The sequence below is a fragment of the Hyaena hyaena genome, unplaced genomic scaffold, assembly GCF_003009895.1.
Source record: "Hyaena hyaena isolate Hyena2069 unplaced genomic scaffold, ASM300989v1 scaffold_454, whole genome shotgun sequence".
NCBI classification, from domain to species: Eukaryota; Metazoa; Chordata; class Mammalia; order Carnivora; family Hyaenidae; genus Hyaena; species Hyaena hyaena.
The window spans coordinates 719,403-742,402 of NW_024081086.1; the positions used below are offsets into that span (position 1 = coordinate 719,403).

At 36.9% G+C, this 23,000-nt stretch overlaps 1 protein-coding gene across 2 annotated transcripts in view; it reads right to left on the reverse strand.

Annotated features, from left to right (window-relative positions):
- LRRCC1 (leucine rich repeat and coiled-coil centrosomal protein 1) overlaps positions 1–18,062 on the reverse strand; it is a 41,125-nt gene extending 23,063 nt beyond the window's left edge. Inside the window, exons 1-6 of one of the 2 annotated variants that reach the window (XM_039253482.1) lie at positions 17,927–18,062; positions 15,622–15,827; positions 15,246–15,311; positions 10,461–10,628; positions 8,157–8,332; positions 7,855–8,061 (exon numbers count right to left, since the gene is read on the reverse strand). In XM_039253482.1, the coding sequence (XP_039109413.1) occupies positions 7,855–8,061; positions 8,157–8,332; positions 10,461–10,628; positions 15,246–15,311; positions 15,622–15,827; positions 17,927–18,015 (912 nt within the window). In that variant the 5' untranslated portion in view covers positions 18,016–18,062. The remainder of the gene's footprint in view (positions 1–7,854; positions 8,062–8,156; positions 8,333–10,460; positions 10,629–15,245; positions 15,312–15,621; positions 15,828–17,926) is intronic. The other variant, XM_039253483.1, reaches the window with a different exon arrangement.
- Positions 18,063–23,000: the final 4,938 nt, after the last annotated feature.

Here is a 23,000-nt window from a genome sequence, read left to right on the forward strand (position 1 = left end):
AGGAAATCAAGGATCCGAATTAATGCTAACTTTGCATTAAAAACTGTGGAGGCCAGGAAGAAAAGAGCTGTCAACTTAGAATTCTATATTCAGCAAAAAATGTCCTTCAAAGAGGCAAAATGAAGAGAATTTGTTGTTCTCAGATGTCCACTACAAGATTTGTTACAGGAAGTTCAGGCCAAGAGTTCTGGCTGAAAGAAAATAATACTACAAGGAAACTAAAATCTTCAGAAAGAAATAGAGTATGCTATGACTCATATACAGATAAATACAAGAAACATTTAAATATTTTTTACTCTTAATTCCTTTAAAGCAAAAACTAAAATGTTGTCTTCTAGAGTTTATAATGCATCCAAATGAAATACAAATGGCAATTCTAACAAAGTGTCATAGATGCAAGAGTTCTACATTTTACACAAAATTATACAGTATTAATTCTAAGTATACTTTGAAAAGTCTATTTTTAGAGCCGCCACACACACTATGTGTGACTAAAGTATGACTAAAGAACCAAATAAAAATTAAGATTGAATTGTAAAAAATACATAGCAAGGGCACCTGGATGGCTCAGTCGGTTAAGCATCCAACTCTTGATTTCGGCTCAGGTCATGATCTCGTAGCTTGAGCTCGAGCCCCACCATCGGGCTCCATGCTGACAGTGCAGAGCCTGCTTGGGACTCTCTCTTTCCCTGCCCCCTCTCTCTGCCCTCCCCTGCTCCTGGTCTCTGTGTCTCTCAAAATAAATAAATAAACTTAAAAAAAAAACCCAGAAAGTAGAAAAGGTAGAAAAATTAATAAAAAAGAAGTGAGCAAAAAGCAAACAATGGAATGGTATACCTAAATCCAACTTCAGTGATTACAATGAATTTTAATGGACTATGGACTCTTCAAAAAAAGTGATAGCCAGGCTGAATTAAAAAAGAAGATCCACCTTATAGAAGACTCACTTCAATATAAAGATACCATCACATCAGCTAAGATGGCTATAAGCAAAACCACAGATAATAACTTGGTGAGGTCAAAGGTTATACACATAGTTACTATGTGACCTACAATTCCACTATTAGATATACAGAAAAAAGAAATGAAAATGTATGTCCACCCAAAAGTTTAAATGTGAATGTTCACAGAAGCATTAGTCATAATAGTCAAAAAGTGGAAATTACCCAAAATAACCAAAAGAATGGATAAAATGTGGTATATTCACACAATAGATTAGCTGACAATAAAAAAAATGAAGTACTGATACATGCTACAAAATGGATAAAACCTGAAAACATTACACTAAGTAAAAAAAAATACAGTCACAAAAGGCCACATATTGTATGACTCTATTTACATAAAATTTCCAAAAAAGGCAAATCCAGAGAGAAATAAAATTTACTAGTGGCTACCTAGGGCAGGAGGGAAATGGTAGTGACTGTTAATGTGTACAAACAATTGAATTGCACAGTAAGTGAATTATAACTCAATAAATTCCCTATTAAAAACTAACAGAAAATGTTTTATCACATAAATTACAAACATAAGAAGGCTGAAATGGTTATATTAATATCACAGAAAACAGACTTAAGAAAAGAATACTTCAAGAGACAAAGAGGAACATTTCATCAGGAAGACAAAGGACTTGTAAAACATGTATGTGCTTAATAACAGAGCTTCAAATATAAGCAAATATTGAGAGAATTAAAGGAAGAAACAGACCAATCCACACTCTTAGATGGAGATCTTAACATCTTGCATATAAGTGATAGACCAGACAAGAAATAAATTTTTAGAAAATAACTATCAGCAACTTACAGAACTAGACCAAAAAAAAAAAATCAGTAATGATACGAGTCATCTGAAAATACTATTAGCCATTCTGACTTAACAAGTTTATAATACACATTTTGTTTAAGTGCACAAAGAATATCCAACAACATAGACCATATGCTGGGCTATAAAATAAGTCTCAGTAAATTTAAAAAGAGTAAAATTATCCAGAATGTTCTCTGACAAAATGGAAGGAAATTAGAAGTTAGTAACAATAACATGTCTAGGAACCACAAATATTTGAAAAATAAACAAGAGAGTTCTAAATAATCCTTGACTAATGAAATCACAAGAGAAACTAGAAAATATTTCTAGCTAAACGATGAAAACAGATACCTAAAACTTAGTGAAATGTAGCTAATGCAATGCTCAAAAATTTATATTGCTTTAGATGTTTAATTAATTTAATTAGAAGACTGGTGTAAAATCAGTAATCTAAGAACTTACATTAAGAATCTAAAAAACGGGGAGTTAAGATAGTGGAGCAGTAAAGGGACTCTGGACTTGTCCTTCAAACACAGCTATATCAACATTAAACCATTCTGAACATCTAGGAAATTGATCTAAGGATTAACAGAACAATCTACATAATTTGAGGGAGAGAACGTGGCAGGTGCGTACAGCAGAGAAGTGAAATGAGGGAGAGAAGAGCTGAGGTGCAGCAGAGGGGAGGTAGCCGTTTTCACAGAGAGGAGAAAGACACAAGGTGAGAGAGAGGAGTGCATTGAGTTTGTGCAAGAAAGCACTCCCCCTGAAAGCATCTAGAGAGAGTGAAAACATGCCCAGGGGCCTGCACAAGAAGACTGTTGTCCAACAGCAACGACAAAGCACAAAGGAGAAGGTTATCAATACTACCAGTTTTTGATGAACAGCGGTAGAGTCGGAAGTTTCAGAGATCAGCCCGTATGGCGCTCTGGCAAAGAAGCAGGGCAGAGCCCCAGGAGCAGGCAGCGGTGTCCGAGGATCCCCTGGGTCAACTGGGGAGAAGCAGTTCCCCTGCCTGGAGTGTATTTGGTAGAGGTGATAAGCCCTCTCCCAGGCAAAAGATCCAGTGGGTGCCGTCAAGCTACCACATTCACCCGTATAGGAACAAAGATGCCAGGTGAGGGCAGCAAATTCTGGTGCCAGCTGTGTGTTGTGATTTACCATAAACTGAGCCACTGTCACTGCATGGTGATGTGACCAACTGTTTCTGGGGACAAGGTGGCCCTGGCCACAGCACAGTGAGACACTCCCTCAGATCACTGTGGGTTCAAACTGCAGGGGTCTCTGAAGTGTGGGGGTTCTAAAACACAGCTTTGCCTTAGATAAAACTCTGGAGAGGCACTTCCTGGCGGCAGACAGCTAGGACACAGACAGGAAAGGCGGGGAGCTGAGGATACAGGACGGGGGGCTGATGGCACGTCTGTGTGGGCATAAACTTCCCATTCTGGAGACTAGAGAGCAGAATGAAGCCATTCTTACCAGTAACCCATCAATACTTATCGATCCCAGTCAGCTAAACAGCGCCGCCAAGTGGAGAACAGAACTGGTACACCAAACCCCACCCACCTGTGCCTTCCTGGCACATCTCAACTAGGGTTAAGTCCTTTTGAGTGGCCAGAGCAACAGGCCACTCCCCCAGAATACCCGTCCATAAGCTCAGTCTACTGACCATAGACTGCTGCAAAATTTCAGCTCTAGTTGATCTAGGTTCATTTAGGGATTTTTTTTTGCTCATTTTGTTGTTGTTGCTTCTGTTTTTCTTTCTTTTGTTTCTTGGATATAGAATGAGCAAAATTTATTATTTTTTTAATTTTTAATTTCTTTTTCTCTTCTCTTTTTTCTATCAAGCTTCTCTTAAGCAGAACAAACACACTTTGGCTCTACCTTCCTTTATCTGATTAAAATGTAATTTTAAATTTTTATGTCATTCTATTATTATTATTATTGTTTTTCTTCCTCTAAAATGATTAGACAGAGGAATTCACCTCAAAAGAAAGAACAGGAAGAAATGCCACCCAGGGATTTAATCAATGTAGACATAAGATGTCTGAACTAGAATTTAAAACAGCTATAAGAATACTAGTTGGGTTTGAAAAAAGCATAGATGACACCAGAGAATCCCTTACTGCAGAGATAAAAGATCTAAATTCTAGTCAGGCCAAAATTATAAATGCTACAACCGAGACGCAAACCATGGAGGCCATAAAAATGCGGATGAAACGAGGCAGAGGGGTGAATTAGTGATACAGAAGATAAAATTATGGAAAACAAGAAAGCTGACAAGAAGAGGGAAACAAAGATAAAGGATCACAAAGGCAGACTCTGAGTAGCCATTTATTAAAATGTAACAACATCTGTATCACAGGAGTCCCAGAAGATGAAAGGAGAGAAAAAGTGGCAGAAGGTTTATGTGAGCAAATTATAGCTGAAAACTTCACTAATCTGGGGAAGAAGACAATAAAGTCCAAAAAGCACAGAGAACCTTCATTAAATTCAACAAAAGCCAGGCATTGCCAACACATGTAGTCAAATTCACCTAATTCAGATAAGGAAAGAATCCTGCAAACAGAATGGGAAAAAAAGTCCTTACCCTACAAGGGAAGACAGATCAGATTTGCAGCAGAACTGTCCACAGAAACTTGGCAGACCATAAAGGAGTGGCAAGATATATTCAATGTGCTGAATGGAAAAAATCTTTAGCCAAGAATACTGTACCCCGCAAGGCTGTCATTCTAAATACAAAGAGAGATTGTTTCCCAAACGAACAAGAACTAAAGGAGTTTGTGACCACTAAACCAACTCTGTAAGAAATTTTAAGGAGAATTCTTTGAGTAGAGGGAAAAAAAAAAAAAAGACCAAAAGCAACAAAGATTGGAAAAGACCAGAGAGCATCACCAGAAATACTAACTCTACAAGTAACAAAATGGCACTAAATTCTTATCTTTCAATAATTACTCTGGATGTATATGGACTAAATGCTCCAATCAAAAGACAAAGGGTATCAGAATGGATAAACAAAACAAGATCTATCTATATGCTACCTATAAGAGACTCATTTTAGACTTAAAGACACCTGCAGATTGAAAGTGAGGGGATGGAGAACTATCTAGCATGCTACTGAATGTCAAAATAAAGTGGAAATAGTCCTACTTAGACAAACTAGATTTGTGAAAAGAGATGAAGAATGGCATTATAGCATAGTTAAGGGGTCTATCCATTGAGAAGGTCTAATAATCATGAACATTTATGCCCCCAATGATAGCACCCAAATATATAAGTCAACGAATAACATAAAGAAACTCATTGATAGTAATACAATAATAGTAAATACTTTAACACCCCACTTACAGCAATGAACAGGTCACTTAGGCAGAAAATCAAAAAGGAAATAATGACTTTGAATGACACACTGGACAGGATGGACTTAACAGATATATATTTAGAATGGTTCATCCTAAAGCAGCAGAATACACATTCCTTTCAGTGCACATGGAATATTCTCCAGAATAGACCACATACTGGGTCACAAATCAGCCCTCAACAAGTACAAAAAGATCAAGATCATACCATGCATATTTATGGATTATAATGCTATGAAACTTGAAGTCAACCACAAGAAAGAATTTGAAAGCCGTCAAATACACGGATGTTAAAGAACATCCTTTTAAAGAATGAACGGGTTAGCCAGGAAATTAAAGAAATATATGGAAGCAAAAAAAAAAAAAAAAAAAAAAAGACAGTCCAAAACCTTGGGATGCAGCAAAGGCAGTCCTAAGAGGGAAGTACACTGCAATTCAGGCCACCTCTGGAAGCAAGAAAGGTCCCAAATACACAACCTAACTTTAATAAACCTAAAGTTAGAAAAGGAACAGCAAACAAAGCCTAAAGCCTGCAGAAGGGAAATAATAAAGATTAGAGGAGAAATAAATTATATAGAAACAAACAAACAAACAAACCATAGAGCAGATCAACGAAACTAAGAGCTGGTTCTTTGAAAAAATTAATGACATTGATAAGCCCCTAGCCAGACTTATCAAAAAGAAGAAAGGATCCAAATAGAGAAAATCACAAATGAAAGAGATCACAACCAACATTACAGAAATACAATTGTTAAGAGAACTCTATGGAAAATTATATGCCAACAAACTGTGCAATCTGGAAAAAACTGACGAACTACCAAAACTGATAAATGAATAAATATATGATGAAATAAGTAAAGTAAAATGTTGACGGTGGTATCTAGTTGGTGGGAATACTGGTATTCATTGATAAATTCTTTCAAGTTTGCTCTAATTTTGGAAATTTCATCATAAAATGGTAGGGAAACACTAAAAGACAAAAGTCTTCACAGAGAACTCTCAATATCAGTGTAATAATTATAAGTCCCATAGTTAAGAAAAATACTGTAGTATAATACATTTTCAGTAATATTATGGACTTTATTTATAAATTGCTTCTTTTGAAAAAAGAGTATTTATATCAACTGAAATCAAAATTCTATGTTTACCTTCCACACCAAGTAAGTAAGCAGACAAGAAGTTATTCACCTATTTTTTTTTAATATGCAGAGCAATGAGTCACGTTTTTCCCCCTGTTAGCTATTATTATTTCCTATTTTTGGTTACAAAGTAAGGAGAACTGCCACCATAACTGAGTAAAAAGCATGATGGTGGAAAGAGTACTAGACAGGGTATCACAGGTTTGGTTCTAAAGTTCAATTCTTTTTACTAATAAGGATGCTTAAAAGTCTTGAGTTTCTTTTCTATAAAATAAGAATGATCTATTAACCTCTATCTACCTGATTGGGTTGTTGTGAGAATGAAATGAGGATGGCGTAAGAAGGGCTGCAAACGTTCATTTCAAATTTAAGTTACTCAACTTAAATCTAACTTGGATATTAGAAGAATCAGCCATTATAAAAGATGAAAGATGAAATCTGAGGAAATGGAAAAGTCTAAAAGCTCAGTGACATGTCATCAATGATGTCAAAAAATGTACAGGCTGGCACTGTTGTCCCAGTTCTATTACTACCTACCTCTGTGGCCCAAATGAAATGTCTCGAGATTTCTGGCACACAAAATCCTTACAGCCTTATTCATTCACTGACCTAAGGTAGATCTCCTCTTACATAGCATTGTTAGTGTTGTAATTATGATAATAGTTCAGGATTATTAAAAAATCTTTTGAACCATAATTCCATTAACATTTTCCACTCCCCACCCCCACTTCATTTGGAGGAAAAACTTTTGATTATTAGAATTTAATTACAAATATCTAGGTCAAATGGACGTTTGACTAACAGCCTCTTTGGCCTGTACCACAGTGTTTCTACCCTACATCCAGGTTGGGGGTAAGTAATAATCCGTTGCATTCTGGGAGGTGTGATATTTAAGAAAACAGCTGCTGTTGCAGATCACAGCCAAAAATGCTAGAGCAAGGGTTGGAGACCTGAACAGCAATAAAATCTAGGAACTGTAGTTCATCCACATAGTTCAAATATTCTAAAAGCCAGGGTACTAGTAAAAGGGGTAAAAAAAAAAAAAAAAAAAAGAATATCTCAGGAAGTAGAGATTAATTTGGTGAGGGTCTGCTGTACACAGAATGAAGCAGGAGCTACATAAATTCACTTGTCATTCACCTCTAAGTTCTAGAAACAACTGAAGATAATAGGGGCCAAAAGTAACTCACATATCCTGTATGATAATAAACATTGAGTCCAAAGAGTTCTGAGATTACTTAAGGATGAAATAAAAGGTGGGTGGGTGGGTGGAAATAATGTGAAGCAGAGCAGAGCAACAAAGGAATTAGAGAATAAACATTTGAAGGACAACAAGGAAAATAAGTGAAAAAATTATGTTACCTTTTTCGATTACCACTATTATAAAACCACTATTAGAAATCCTATTTCTGTAAAGGAAAAAGATACATACATACCAATACTTTAACTATAACTTATTTCCATTTGGTTAGCTTGTATGGTATTTTTATTTTACATATTCTTAACTATCTTTTTTCCCAACAAACACAGTTTAGAAATATAGGAAAAATAGTTACGTCAGTGAGAAGCTGTAAAATTTGATCATCTAATTTCTGAAGTTTCATGTCATTATTAAAATTGTTTTCAATATTAACTTTCTCCGGCTCAGAAGACGGACACATAGATATAAAGGATGTCAAACGAGTATCTGTTGGTGATGCAAACTGATCCAAGGGAACTATCTCATCGATGGGTGGTGTTACCACTGGCATACTATCAATTATCTATGACACAGAAACAAACCAAAATCTTTTAAGTTTATATTATTAGTTAAAATTTGAAGGTATCTTTTATATTAGAAAGAAAAACAATACCATACCTCATCTTCACTTATATTTAGGGGAGAATCCGAAGAAACTAAGTTATCCAAAAGACCTTCAAAGCACTGTAGGTGTGATGAATTTATTTCTGACAAATTTACTGGCTCACCAAATATGTTCCTGCAGTCTAGGATTCTGAGTTGTGGCAACGTCTGGAGCATAATTGCTCTGTACCCTTGGAAACAAAGCATTCAAAATGAAAACTGAGGCATTAAAAAGTTGATTATTTCTAAAATACAGTAAATTTATCAGCTACCAGATATACCACCTAAATGTTAAAATTAGTTCTGGAATGCAACTAATAAACTTGTAATAAAAGCTCCTTAGTCATTCTCTACTATGTAATCATTAAATACAAAACAAACAAAATTCCCCACCACCTCTCCCACAAAATCCTCCTGGTGAAGATCAGGAAGTTAAAAATCGTCATTGCTGGATTTATCTTTTATAAAATTGCTTTAAAGTTATATTTACAGGATACCAGTAACCATTTATTCTGAACAGAGAGCCAAATGTGTCTTTTATTTGAAATATGATTAGTATAAATATCAGGTAGTGAGTAACAACTAGAAATCCAGAATTTTATTAATGAAGCCTCCAGCATTAGTAAACTTGAACATCCCCACTGTCACCTTACATTACATATAACTAAGATTAAGATAGGCAATCTATCAACTATTCAAGAAATGTTTATTTTCCCTAAGTACAATTAAATATGAGAAATCTTTTTTTTTTTTTTTCATTTATCTCTGAGAGAGAGAAAGAGAGACAGCGTGAGCAGGGGAGTGTCGGAATCTGAAGCAGGCTCCAGGCTCTGAACTAGCTGTCAGCAGAGCCCAACATGGGGCTCGAACCCACAAACCGTGAGATCATGACCAAAGTCAGTCGCTTAACCGACTGAGCCACCCAGGCGCCCCTAAATATGAGAAATCTGATAAATCAACATTAATTTTGCATGTTGGCTAAAGAAACACTTTAATTTTACTTAACTATAATTTTAAAACCAAGTACTTCTAAATAAAGGCAATGAAATGGTTGGAAGAACTTCAAAATTAAGAAGTCTGGCAAATTAATACTAAAATTTTGAAGGAAGGAAAGTAACTTTAGTAATAAGTATCCCTTCCATTCTAGGAGGATGGCAATCATGTTAAAATACCTCATCAAATAAAGAAAGTGAAAAACAAAGGTTAAAACTGTAGGAACTAGAGATTCTTAAGACAAATTGTTAAGAAAAAATCCAACTTGGGTTAAGTAGAGAAAAGAAAAATAAAGTTGTTTTAGCAATAAGGTTTTCTTTCAAGAAAAGGATTTCCCCAGAAAACTGAAGTCTGTCCTGATTCTTAGGGAGACTCTATATTACATGGGTTTAGGAAAACAGTTCATCTCAAATCTATTATATTCTTGTCTGAAATAAAATTTTCAAAACAAGCTCTCATTCTTGGAAAAGCCTTCATACAGCTGCATATTAATGACAGAATGGAGCCAACTCTATAGCCAACTTCTACCCAAGCAGAGCTTTAGAATATGTATTCATGTTCTACATCTGTCATCTTATTGCTTGGTTAAGCAATTTGAGATTAGCGAGTTTTAGAAATTACAGTCTGGTCCGCTTTGTATTTGCCAACTTTCAGTGATTCTGAATTAGATCAAATGGCATTTCAGCAGCACCTTCTATATATCATATTAAGTTTAAGCTTTCTTTCAAAAATCATTTATTTATTAATAATCTAATACATTCACAAACAAAATTTAAAAAGTACACAGGAAAAAGTTTTCCTAACATTTCCTTAGTTGCAGCTACCCTTTGCCACCATTTTGGCATTTCCTGAACTCTAGCTACTTAATACTGGAGTTAGCCATTGTTAGCAATTTTTGGTGTAGCCTTTAGATATTTTACATATATACTAAGCAAATACCTATTATATGCAATGTTTTGTAACCTGCTTGCTTTTCTTTCTCTTAATAATATATCTTGGAAATAAGTGCATACCAGTAGCTAAAGATTCTATATATTATTTTTATGGCTGCACAGTATTATACTGTAAGAATATATCATAATAACATGATTTAATTTGAGGCATTCACTTATCAAATACTGTCTACATAGAATTACTTATCTGTTCATCCTGTGTTCTTAATAGCAATTTGTCTTAAAAATTATTTGCCATTATGTTTTTCCAAATATGTAATAAAAAGTTGCAAAGTTTATGACATATAAAAGGAGGTCATAAGCACCTGCTGCAGAAAATAAAGGACCTTTGAATATGAACTGTTACAAAAAGTATTAAATTAATTGCTCATACCTGGTACACGACAGACAGGGTTATCCTCTCCATTTTTCTCCAAAATGAGATTAGTCAAGAAGTGCAATCCTACCATACACTGAAGTAAGTGATGGATACTATCGACACAATTACTATGTAGGTCAATATATCTGAGTTTATGTTTAATTCCTTGAAGGGGAATCAAACCTGCAGTAAGGGAAAAAAAAAAAAACTTTTTTGATACCATCAAAATCATTTTGCTTAGAACTAATTAAAAAATAATTTTTATATGGGTTAGATTTTGAGACAAAGGAGCAGCATTAATAAGTCTCTACAAATAGCTACATCGAATAATTACGGCATCACTAAAGTTTGAATAAACACAGGTTTAGCATCTCTTTGAGGCCCTAGCCCAGAGGTTCCTGGTCTCTGGCTCTCTTCAAACAGAACATATGGACCTCCCAAGGCCAATGTTATGTACTTAGATGAGAAGCATAAAACAATGACTTCAGGTTCTCAATTAACACATCTTTTTGATTAGCAGACATAAGCCAACACTGCAATATCCTTCAATTTTGTTGGTTTGATTATAAAATACAAATGGGGGGGAGTGGGGATGGGCATGGAGGAGGGCACTTGTGGGGATGAGCACTGAGTGTTATGTGGAAACTAATTTGACAATAAACTATTTGTAAAAAATAAATAAATAAATAAATAAATAAAATAAAATGGGAAAATAGAGAAAAAATAAAATAAAATAAAATACAAATAGCACTCATTTGATTTCACTCCCTGATAATAATTCTTAACATGAGTGAACCTAGAGCACGGTAACATTAGGAACTAGGTTGCAGCAGAGGTGACTGCTGCCTGGTACCAGTGACCAGCCTTTGACTTTAGCTGCAGCTGCGGTGGATGGGGCCATGTATACTGCCAGAGTGTCTCCCTGGAGCACTTCATGTTTCTCTTTTCTTACCTCAGAGCTCTCTTCAAAATGGAGCTTTTGAATGTAAGAGAGTTAAAATTTCCAGGGATATTCTCAACAGAAGTGGGGCTGTCAGTGGATGAATGCTAGCCTCCCTTCTTTTGGAAGGACTATTCAGAGATATACTCTATATTGTTCCCCCAAATGTCTTCTATACAATTTTGCTTGGTTTAGTACTCTCCATAAACACAAATTCAACTTTACCCACCTTTTTTTACCTCTTTAATTTCTACAACCTGACTGGTACACTCTTCTCTTCATCTTTACTGGGCTAACATCTACTTCTCTTTCTTACAGGATTGCCTCTTCTTTTGTTCACAGTCCTCATCACGAACATCAACTCATCCCTCATGTCCTCAGTAAAGTCTTCACTGACAACTCTCTATAAGATCAACTCTCTATAAGGTCAGGCTTTCTATCATGCATTCGTATAAGTACTCAGCATGTCGTAATTTCCTGTGACAATTCTAAGCCTTGTTCCAGGTTACTGGTTCTTCCTCTCAGGCTTTAACTTTATGTTCCTCTTCAATTTTAAAGGCTCATTCCTGGTCTCCCACCTCTATTCATATGCTATCCAGAATGTCCTACAGTTTCATGGTTACAAATACCATTGATGTGCCAAATCTACAACTCCAACCATGATTCCCAACCCCTAACCTGCACATTATACAAAATACATACATACATGTCTAATAGGATTATCAAATTAAGACAGATCCTTACTTCTCGTCCCCTCAACTCTAAACCCGTTTCCCCCTAATCTCTCCCACATCAGGAACCAGTACCATCATCCACCTGTCACTACAGAAAAAACTCACAGCTGATTATCTTTGATTCCTTTTTTCTTCATTTCCTTATCTCAATCCATAAGCAAATCCTATGAACTTTACCTGCAAAATATATCCATTTGCTCCTCTACACTACTCCCATCCTAGTCCAAGTCTCCATCACCTCCCATCTAGACCGCTGGAATACCTTTCCTAACTGGTCACTTGACTTCCACTCCTATCCTCCTAATACTCACTCATTGCTCACTCGGCAACCAGTGACCCTTTAAGAACACTTACTTGTTTAAAGCCCTCCTACAGCTTCCTACTGCACCTAGAATAATATGCAAACTTTTACCCTGAGTATGAAACTGTGGTTTGGCCTTTGCCTACTTTCTCATCTCTTTTCTTAGCATATTAACCCCTCATTTGCTATGTGCTAGCCCCATTACCCTTCTTTCTGTTCCTTTATCAGGACAAGCTGGAAGCTGATGTGCCTTACTAATTTTGCATGCTCTTATATAAACTGCCTTTATTTATTGAACACATAAAATATTATCATTCTAAGAATTATCTATTAGAACTTACAGGGTTACCTGTATTTTCTTAAAATTCCTTAGGGGCGCTTGGGTGGCTCAGTCGGTTAAGCATCTGACCAGCTCAGGTCATGATCTCACGGTTCGTGGGTTCAAGCCCCGCACAGGGCTCTGTGCTGACACCAGCTCAGAGCCTGGAGCCTGTTTCAGATTCTGTATCTCCCTCTCTCTCTGACCCTCCCCTGCTCATGCACGCTCTCTCTCTCTCTCTCTCGGAAATAAATAAAACATTAAAAAAATTAAAAAAAAATTCCTATTACAATTGAAAATAAAGTCACTAAAAGGCACCCTTTATACGGGTAGAGATCAATATACTTTAATAAGCATATACAGTTGTGTAACCACTACCGTAACTAAAATGCAGAACATTTCCATCACGCCAATCAATGTGTCCCTGTTCCCATTTTCAACCCTTGACAACTAATGCTGATTTCTGCCAGTGTAACTTGCCTTTGTCAGAATGCCATACAAATGAAATTATATAGTGCAACCTTTTGTGTCTTACTCCCTGCACTTACCCTAATTCTTTTTAGATTTACCTATGTTGCTGCATGTATTAATAGTTAATCTCCTTTTACTGTCAAGCATATTCCATCATGTGGATGAATCACAATTTGTTAATTTGTTTACTAAGTGGTAAACAAACAGATGGTTTCCAGCTTTGGGAGATTATAAAGAATCATATAAATATGATTATATAAAAAGCTATATAATCATATAAACATTCATGTATAGGTTTTTGAATAGATATGTTTTCATTTCTCTTCAATACCTAGGAGATGGATCACATGATTATATGGTGACTGTATGTTTAATATTATATGAAATATTAAACTTCAAACTGTTTTCCAAAATAGTTGTATCATTTCAGTTCTCCTCACAGTGTATGCAAGTTCTAGCTCTCTACAATCTCACCAGTATTTTGTACTGTAAGCTTTTAAAACTATCTCTTCTAGCAGGTATGAAGTAGATCTGATTACGGTTGATAATTTGCATTTCCTTAATCACTAAGGATGCTAAATATATATGTTTTTTCATGTGCTTATTTGTCATTTGGATATCCTCTTGGGGAATGGTCTGCTCAAATCTTTTGCTTATTTTTGAGGGGGTGACATAACTTATTTTTTGTTTTTCTTCCCCAATACAATGTAAGCCCTATGACAAGAACCTTATCTATTTGTTGATGTTGTTTATCACTATAGAACAGTATGTGATACAGTGATCTTCAATAAATGTATTTTGAGTAAATGAATGAGCAATTCTTACCCAAGAGTCACACTTTTCAGACAAGGAAACTGCATCCAAACAGTAATAATATACTTTGTTCAATATCACAAAGCAGTGATGGAGCTAGGGTTCACTCAATTCTAATACTTTCACATCTTTGGGGGAAAAAGTTTATTTTTTTATTTTTATTTTTTGGAGAGAGAGAGAACGTGCAAGCAGGGGAGAGGGGCAGAGGGAGAGAAAGAGAGAATCTCAAGTAGGCTCCATGCTCAATGCAGGGCTCTATCCCAAGACCCTGGGATCATGACCTGTGCTAAAATCAAGAGTGGGATATTCAGCTGACTGAGCCACTCAGGCACCCCAGGGAAGAGGTTTTAAAAAAAATTAAAGTATTCCTGAGGCGCCTGGGTAGCTCAGTGGGTTAAGCGTCCAACTTCAGGTCAGGTCATGAATTCACAGTTCATGGGTTCGAGCCCTGCATCGGGCTCTGTGTTGAAAGCTCAGAGCCTGAAGCCTGCTTTAGATTTTGTGTTTCCTTCTCTCTCTCGCCCTCCCCCACTTGTACACAGTCTCTCTCAAAAATAAACATTAAAAAATTAAAATATTCTTGCTGTTCTAGCTTAATGGTAGGGACTAGTTCTTTTTAATTTTCTGTATATGAAATACCTGACATGTTTAACTTTTGTAGACATGCTAAAAATCAAAAAGAAAAAAACTTATTTGATCTTCAATTCACAATAGCCTTAGGAATGCTGTATACCCATATGGTCTAATATGCTAGCACTAGCCACATAAGGCTTTTGAAATTTAAGTTAAAATTAAATTACCAATTTAGTTCCTCACTACACTAGCCACATTTTAAGTGCTCAAAGGACACATCTGGCTATTAGTTGCCATACCACACAGCACAGACATATAATATTTAAATCACTGTAAAAAGTTCTATTGGAACTATTCTTCTTTATGTAATAGTATATTGATTAATTATGATTAAAACATTATTATTCTCCCGAAGTAAGTCTTTCTATCCAAGTTTTTCTGTTGCTGAACACGCTAGTTTATATTCCTATTTTTTATTTTAGTTGTAGCTTTGGCACCAACCAAAAAGAATTATGACTGAAGTATACTCTCTAGATGATATTTTTGGTCAAAAATGGAATTATTCAGTTTTCAGCATGCCGAGCTCAGCCTAATCCATCACATGTGGCAAACATTCAGCATTACAGAAAACATAAGATTATGTACTTACCACTAAGATCATTGATGTGGTTATAAGACAAATTCAATCTAGTCAGATTAATTAGTGTTTCAAGTCCTAAAATAAAATAAAGTAAAATAAAGTCTTTACAGAATTCAAATAATTACTTATAGCTATACAGTATTACTATTTCAGACAGTTTTGAAGCAAATCCACAGTTAGATAACAGTGAAATCAATTTTACTGGTATTTTGATACTTAAATACTTAAAAAACTGGTAACTTTTCTAGAAGAAAACTTTTTATGTAGTATACTTTTAGGTTCAGTTTTCACAAGTTTATAACTTATTCCATTCTTCTGGGAAGAAGAAAAGCAGACTTAAATCATTTTCCTCATGCAAAGTATCACATGAAAATCACTTACAAACCTTCTATTCTTGTGATCATATTGCAGGACAAATTTAAAGTGCATAGTTTTGTCAGTGTATTTAGCCCTTCAATTCGAGTTATTTGATTAGATGACAGATCTAAGTGTTGTAAATTCCAAACATGGTCAATGGATTCGATTTTTGAGATGTTATTGCAATGAAGATTGATGGCATGAAGGGTTGAATCTAAAGATAACTCTGATATGCTACAAGAGAAAATATGTATTATCAAAAATAATTAAGAAACAGATTTTAAAATCATGACCAAATAATTAAAATCAACCAAATACCATGTAGATTAAGTATGTGCTCTACTCATTCTATAATGAAATCCTTCCTACTTGTGGTAACCTTTCAATAACTCATAAAGTACAGTGCTTCTTACCACTCATCAGTATTTTAGGTCATAGAGATAAACAAGAAACCCACTCAACAGAGGCAAGTGACCCTAGGCGCTTCTAGGTTCTACATATATCAGCATATAATGAAGGCTGTAATTGTAAAGGCCCTGGAATCATAATACCCCAGATCAAATCTGCATTCTACCATCTTCTTTTGCTAAATTACTTGAGTTAAGTGAGTTAACCTCTCTAACCCTCAGTTTCCTCATTTCATTTAATCCTCACAACAATTCTCAGCAATTGGTATCATAAGGCTACTGAAGTTTGCAGAAATTAAATAAGTTGTCCAAATTCTTGTAGTTATTACCTGAGGCAGTATAAATCCAGATCTGGCACTGGAGCTTATAATTTTACATTCTTCACCATTTGCAACAGCTATTTAACCGAGAATGTATTTGATTTCAAAAGAAACCGTTAGTTATTGCTATCTCTAGTGAAAGTATATTTCTAGTGCTATTTCTAACTAAGTCCATTCTCCCTCCTATAAATTTGGAATGCATCTTCCCTAAACAGAACTCATCTCTTACTTCTCTCAATTACTGCCATGTATTACCACAACCCTTCCTGAAGATGATACTTTGAGGAATAAAAACTACAGTGCACATAGTTCAGAGATGCTGGATGGAGGAAAAGCCGGTAATAGGAACTCACAATGTCATGGGCATCTGTTCTAGGTACGGTAGCAACTACTATAGAGGAAACTTAACTCTGGCAAAAGTGCAAGTTTAGTACTCAGGGAGTAAAATGAAAACAAGGGATTCTGGTGTGCTTCCAAATTAGCATCAAGAATTTCAAATTTCAAATTAAAACACAAAAACACTTTAAGTATGCCATAAGATCATTCACTCCTCCCTTAGACTTCAGACTGAAACACCTAAGAACTCCCGGCAGAAAATTTACAAAGTCATTTGTAAATTTCAAATTACCAATCTCTAAAAGTGACTGTTTGAAATATTTTCCAATTATCTATCTACCGTCATTTACTGAGGCATCATTTAGAGCCAGGCCTTATGCGATTAACACATGCTCATAATGACAGCCAATTATTTTCTGACACATTTCAGTTTTTGGAAATTAGTACTTTGCAGACAACGTGGTACAGTAGAAAATGCAGACCCTGAAACCAGACAGATGTTAAAAAACATCTCCTTGGGGTCTTGTGGCAAATTGTAGATCACGATCCAGAACAAGATGGTTTAATTATCAGCAGCAAGGTTCTGCCTACCGCAGGGGACGCGCAAAGCAACAGCATGTGCAAAAGCACAGAGAAGCCTACGATGGAACTGCCAGTAGCTCAGTATGGCTAATCAGAGTCATGAAGAAATGGTTAAGAGGTGAGGCGGAAAAGGTAAGCACGGACCAGTCAGTAAAGCAGAACAAAGAACCTGGTATGTCATGCATAAATCTGGGCTGCATGCACGAGGGAAATAGTTAGCTAAATATGATGTTTAGTACTTTCAAAACGTATATGGATATATGTATCATAGTGCTCTGCAAAAGACAAATTAGAATGTAGGTATAGAGAATTGAGGCAAAACGAAGAGCAAGCAGTAAAACTTCGCTCCACGGTTGCTAGAGAGACCACGGTGCCACTTTGTGTCGAAGTAAGAGAAGGAGCAGAAGAGACAGGACAGAACGCGAGAATGCCAACAATTACAGAGCAAGTAAAAAATTAGAAAAACAAGGAGAACCAGTAAAGGAGGGAGGATCGTCGTCAGGGTGGAAAGGAATAGGGACAATACGCTGGACGTGGTAGTTCAGAGCACTTGTGCAGCAGTAAGGCGGGAGGAAGCCGGACAGCGTTCGTGCGTGATCTGGGTGAAGCTGCGCTGCCTCTGCTCCACCGAGGCAGCCACCTACCCAGACCCCGCGCGGGCGGCTGCTGGCTGAGCAGCACCCTCTACCTTCTCAGGCCTTTGTCCATGAAGCACAAATCCCCGTAGCTGCTGTCGCCGTCCTCATTTTCAACTTCCGCCTCCACCGGCGCCTCCATGGCACCGCCGACGGGAACCGTGGTCTTAACCGGCGCCCAGAGCTGGGTGGGAGAGCCCGGAACACGCCTCCGGGGTGAGCGGAAGTCCAGCCCGAGGGGGCGGGGCAAGGACCCCCGCCCGCCCCCGCTTCCAACCGACCGCACGGCACTTTCCCGCCCTGCTGGTGCCGCAAAGCGGGAAGCCTGATTTTCTTCCCCAAGGGCTTCCCTCCCTTTTACGGTATCTAGGGCGCAACTCTCGGGACTTACCGTAAAGGGAAACGTGATTCCGTGTGGTAGCCCTTGGGGAAAGAAGGAGTTTTTCCTATGAAGCTGTACCGTTTGATTTTGGGTTTGATTTTAGACTGACTTCTGAAGCCGATTTGATAGCAGTTTGTTTACAGAACTATGCTCCTGCGTACCTGTTAGATGTTCCACCACCGGCCGTCGCGCCTACTGTTGGTTCAGTAAACATTTATGGGATGCCTTACATATGCTAGGCACTTCCCTGTGCCATGAGGAATAGGTTGAAACCCATTCTCGTTCCTGGAAGCCATCACAGTTCAATGGAGGAAAGAGAATTGGCGTACAACAGGGTGAGTGCTAGGAATAGCACTGGAGCATTTACGCCAAATATATAGAGGTGTGGGTAAGTGGGAAAGTTTGCTAAACAGTTATTGATGACTGAGCAGAATCTTGCTAGGTCAAGGGGAATTCTGAAAATGAATGACATTTCAGGTAGCAAAACAACACCGGTAGAAGGCGGAAGAAGCCTCCTGGTAGAATTGCTCTCTAACTCATGAGAGTATTTAAAAATAGAGACAAAGGGGTGGCAACTCTGAACCTGTCACTATCTTGAACTAAAATCTTTGGTGGTCTCTCATTAGCAATCAAATGAAGGCCTAACTTTCTAATCTAATACTGAAGATATTTCCAGACTTAAATGTTAATTGGTCTCCTACTTCTTAGCTATACCTATTACATTCTAAAATTTGTAGCCACCATTCGCTATTTCCTGTAATCACGTGCTTTGTCAGATGTCTGCAGCTCTTTCCAACAAGAGATGGAGGTAGAATCTCTTTAGTGATCCTTGATTCTGGGCTCGCTTTTGACGTTTTTTGGAGGGGGACAATACATTTAATTCTAGTGCCGGGCAGAAACAAGTTACTCTAGCTAAAGACACACAGCACACAGATACATGCATGAGCCCAGAAGTGCTTAGCTGAACCCATCCCAAACTACAAAATAACAGAAACGGTAGTTAAATGAAGTGGTTTGTATTAAGCCAGTAAATTCTGGAAGTGTGTTATGTAGTTTTAGATGGTAAGTCACTAATCTCTGAATATCCATTAAAATACAGATTTTTCAGTGGGGATAAGTATTATAGTCTTACCTAATACAAATAACTGATGTAAGAAACAAATTATGTTGTGGGCGCCTGGGTGCTCAGTGGGTTAAGTGTCCAACTTTGGCTCAGCTCATGATCTCACAGCTGTGGGGCTCATGGTTGTGGGTTTGAGCCCCGGGAGGGGCTCTGTGCTGACAGCTCAGAGCCTGGAGCCTGTTTCTGATCCTGTGTCTCCCACTCTCTCTGCTCCTCCCCCACTCACCATCTGTCTCTCAAAAATGAATAAACATTTAAAAAATTTTTTAAAAAGAAACAAATTATGTTGTAATGATACTAAATGTACTAGATCTTTCCTCCAAAATCATGTATATTATAATTAATTAATTAATTAATTAAAATATTGTGTAGAGTCACTGGAGTTCAAAAAATCTTAGTACTTAAGAATTGACTTTTTAAGGGCACCTCAGTGGCTGCCAGTTAAGCCTCCAACTTGATTTCAGCTCAGGTTGTGATCTCAGGGTCATGAGAGCAAGCCCTGCCCTGGCTCTGCTCTGGGCATGGAGACTCCTTAAGATTCTCTATTTCTTTTTCCCTCTGGCCCACCCCACACAAGGGCTTCTGCACATGCGCGCTCTCTCTAAAAAAGAATTGACTTTTTAAAATGATAGTTCAATGAACTAATTCTTCTGTTGTTTGTCTGATGGTTTTTTTTAAATACAAATGCTTAGAAACTGCGGTTTTGCTTCAAAATTATTTGTAAAACAAAATTTGTTCAATAAGTTTCTATAGGAGACCTAAGTTCTAAATTTCAAAAAGTCTATCATTAATACTCTAAATAATATGTAATTAACACTTTTCAATTACTGTAGTTTCATATTTTTAAATGGCACTTCAATTTGTTTTGGAGTTGCTTTACATGCTATCTATAAAGTATTCATGGGGTGCAAAAAGGGCAGTATATTTGGAATCAGTTCTATGAGTGTGGGATCAAGATGGGATAGGCAGTCAGACTGGGCAGCAAGGTAGCATTGTGAGGAAGGCAGAAAAGAAGTGTCTGTTCTGGAAATACTTACTTAGAAAGGCTGATGTGTGGTGAAGGTGTGTGCACATGAGAAAGCAAGAGGGGAGAATAGAACATTAGGCTTGAGTCAGATCTTGGAGAACCTGCAACAGTCAGTTTAGAAGTTGGTATTTGGTAAAGGGGGTAGTGATGGATTGATGTGGTGGTTGTAGCAACTGTCAGAGGGAGGTTTGGAGGAGATGCAAGAACACAAGATAGCAGAGTATTTAAGCAGGAGGGTGACAGGACTAGATTTGTGTTTTATAATGAGAGATATTAAACTAGTTAGACTTATTTTGTATGTTAAATTACATGGGAAACTGTCAAATAAATGATGATAAAGTTTCTTAGGTTAGAATATATGGGTGAATACTATTAATATAACCATTCTAGAATGTATATGAAACTTCTTAAAATTTTGACATGTCCTGGTATAATGAATGTTATCACTTGTACTTCTACTTATTGAAGTGCTGTGTGTCCAGGAAATCACCACATTTCCTCGTCAAGTCCATTATAATGAGCTCTCATCACTTCTCTAATGACGAACATTTTTAAAAAAGGCTTTGGTTATTTACAGACAGTTATTATTTTACACTGATACCTTTATAGAAGGTTCCCTGCAAAAATGCTTCATCCTCAAGGAGATTCATGGAAAGGACTTTTGACAAATACTGGTTTCTGATAAACTTAAGGTCATATACCTAAACTGTGTAAGAATTTCCAGACTGGTGGGAAAACCAGATTCAAGCAGAACAAGAGTTAATAACATGGAACTGAATGAACTAAAGAAGATTATAATTTTATGACTTCTTATTTGAAACATTGCTGGTTCTCTAATGTTTGCTTTTTCAGATTTAAGGAAACTTTTTCTCTTAAGCTGTCTATGACATAACAGTTTGGTAAAATATACTTTTGTAAACAAATATGAAGCTTTTATCTCTTTCTCCCTACTTGATCCCTACAGAATTTGGACACTCTCAGTGAGTTTTCTCATCTTCATGGCAGTATAGTTATTTGCATAAGTTCAATAAGAATGTGCTCACTTTGTAATAGGATATAATTGGAAGCATTGGTTATATTGCGAAGACTTACCTAGATATCATTTTTGAGAGAGATACATAGACTCAGATATGACCAGACAACTGTAAGGAACTAAATTTTCCCCTTGGAAAAATCAGCCTGGTAGCTTGCTTCTAGAGTTCTTACCAGGTGAGAAAGGAAGGTCACTTCTTGCAGCTGCAGTAGCCTTAGGATATTTTGGGGACCTTGAGAAGAGAGGAATTTACTCACATATATAGATATTACAGGCAAGTCTGATGGCAAGTGTTTGACTTGTCTTCTTTGTCTCAGAGACTGTTAAAAGTTCATTCTGAAAGATTCCTTATGAAAAGTTCTAGCAAAACAGATTTTAAAGAGCCCAGGGCACCTGTGTGGCTCAGTTGGTTAAGCGTCCAACTCTCTTGCTTCAGCTCAGATCATGATCTCGCTATTTGTGAGACAGAGCCCCACATCAGGCTCCACGCTGATAGTGCAGAGCCTGCTTGAGATTCTCTTTCTCTCCCGCTTTTTCTGCCCCACCTTGTGTTGTGTCTCTCTCTCAAAATAAATAAATAAACTTAAAAAAAGAGCTCATATGATCAATCACTATTCTTGCTGCACTTATGTAAATAATAAGGCCAAGAGTTGTTGAAACTAGACTTATTTTTCAAACAAATTAGTCTTTTTAAAAAAATTTTTTTATGTCTTTATTTTGTTTTGAGAGAGAGAGAGAGACAGAGAGTGAGTGGGAGAGGGTTAGACGCAGAATCTGAAGCAGGCTCCAGGCTCTGAACTGTCAGCACAGAGCCTGATGCGGGCCTCAAACCCATGGACTGTGAGATCATGACCTGAGCTGAAGTCAGATGCTTAACCAACTGAGCCACCCAGGCGCCCCAAACAAATTAGTCTCAATTTGGCTATCTTTAGTGGAAATGAGGGTGATTTTAGAGAGAAAAACTAAATTCAATAGCACACCTTTGTGGATATTACATTCTAAGTTCTATTGTTTTTGATGGCTTATTTTTGCCTATAAACTGGACTGAATCCTGAATTTTGGTTTCCTCAAGTATCTGGCTAAGACTCTCCAAACTAAAATTTTGAATTTCCTCCCTGCTTTTGACTTGGAATCATAGAGAACTAAAGCTGCTCTTTTTCCTGAAGTCCTGTAAATGAAAGCTAGATGAAAATGACATGATATTGATGTCAGAGAAGTCATCCAAATGGCCATGTTTAGACAATCTTTGTGACTATTGCTCTATGGGCCACTCAGAAAATCACAAGAGAAATTCAAATGGCAAACCAGGAAAATTTATTAGATTGCCACTGTCTGCCATGACTTTCTATCTGAAGATGCTTTAAGGCTGACATCTAGAAATCTTCTCACTGGTAGCACTCAGCACTCAGACCCTGGGTTTATACCATTAACCTCTGTTTTCCTTTTAATTCTATGGAGATGCTTTATATTAATTACCTGATTGCTTGCACAATATAGACCTAACTCTAGAAGCCCATCTGCAAGATTGCCTCCTGAAATGAGGCATAACTGTTTAACTGAAC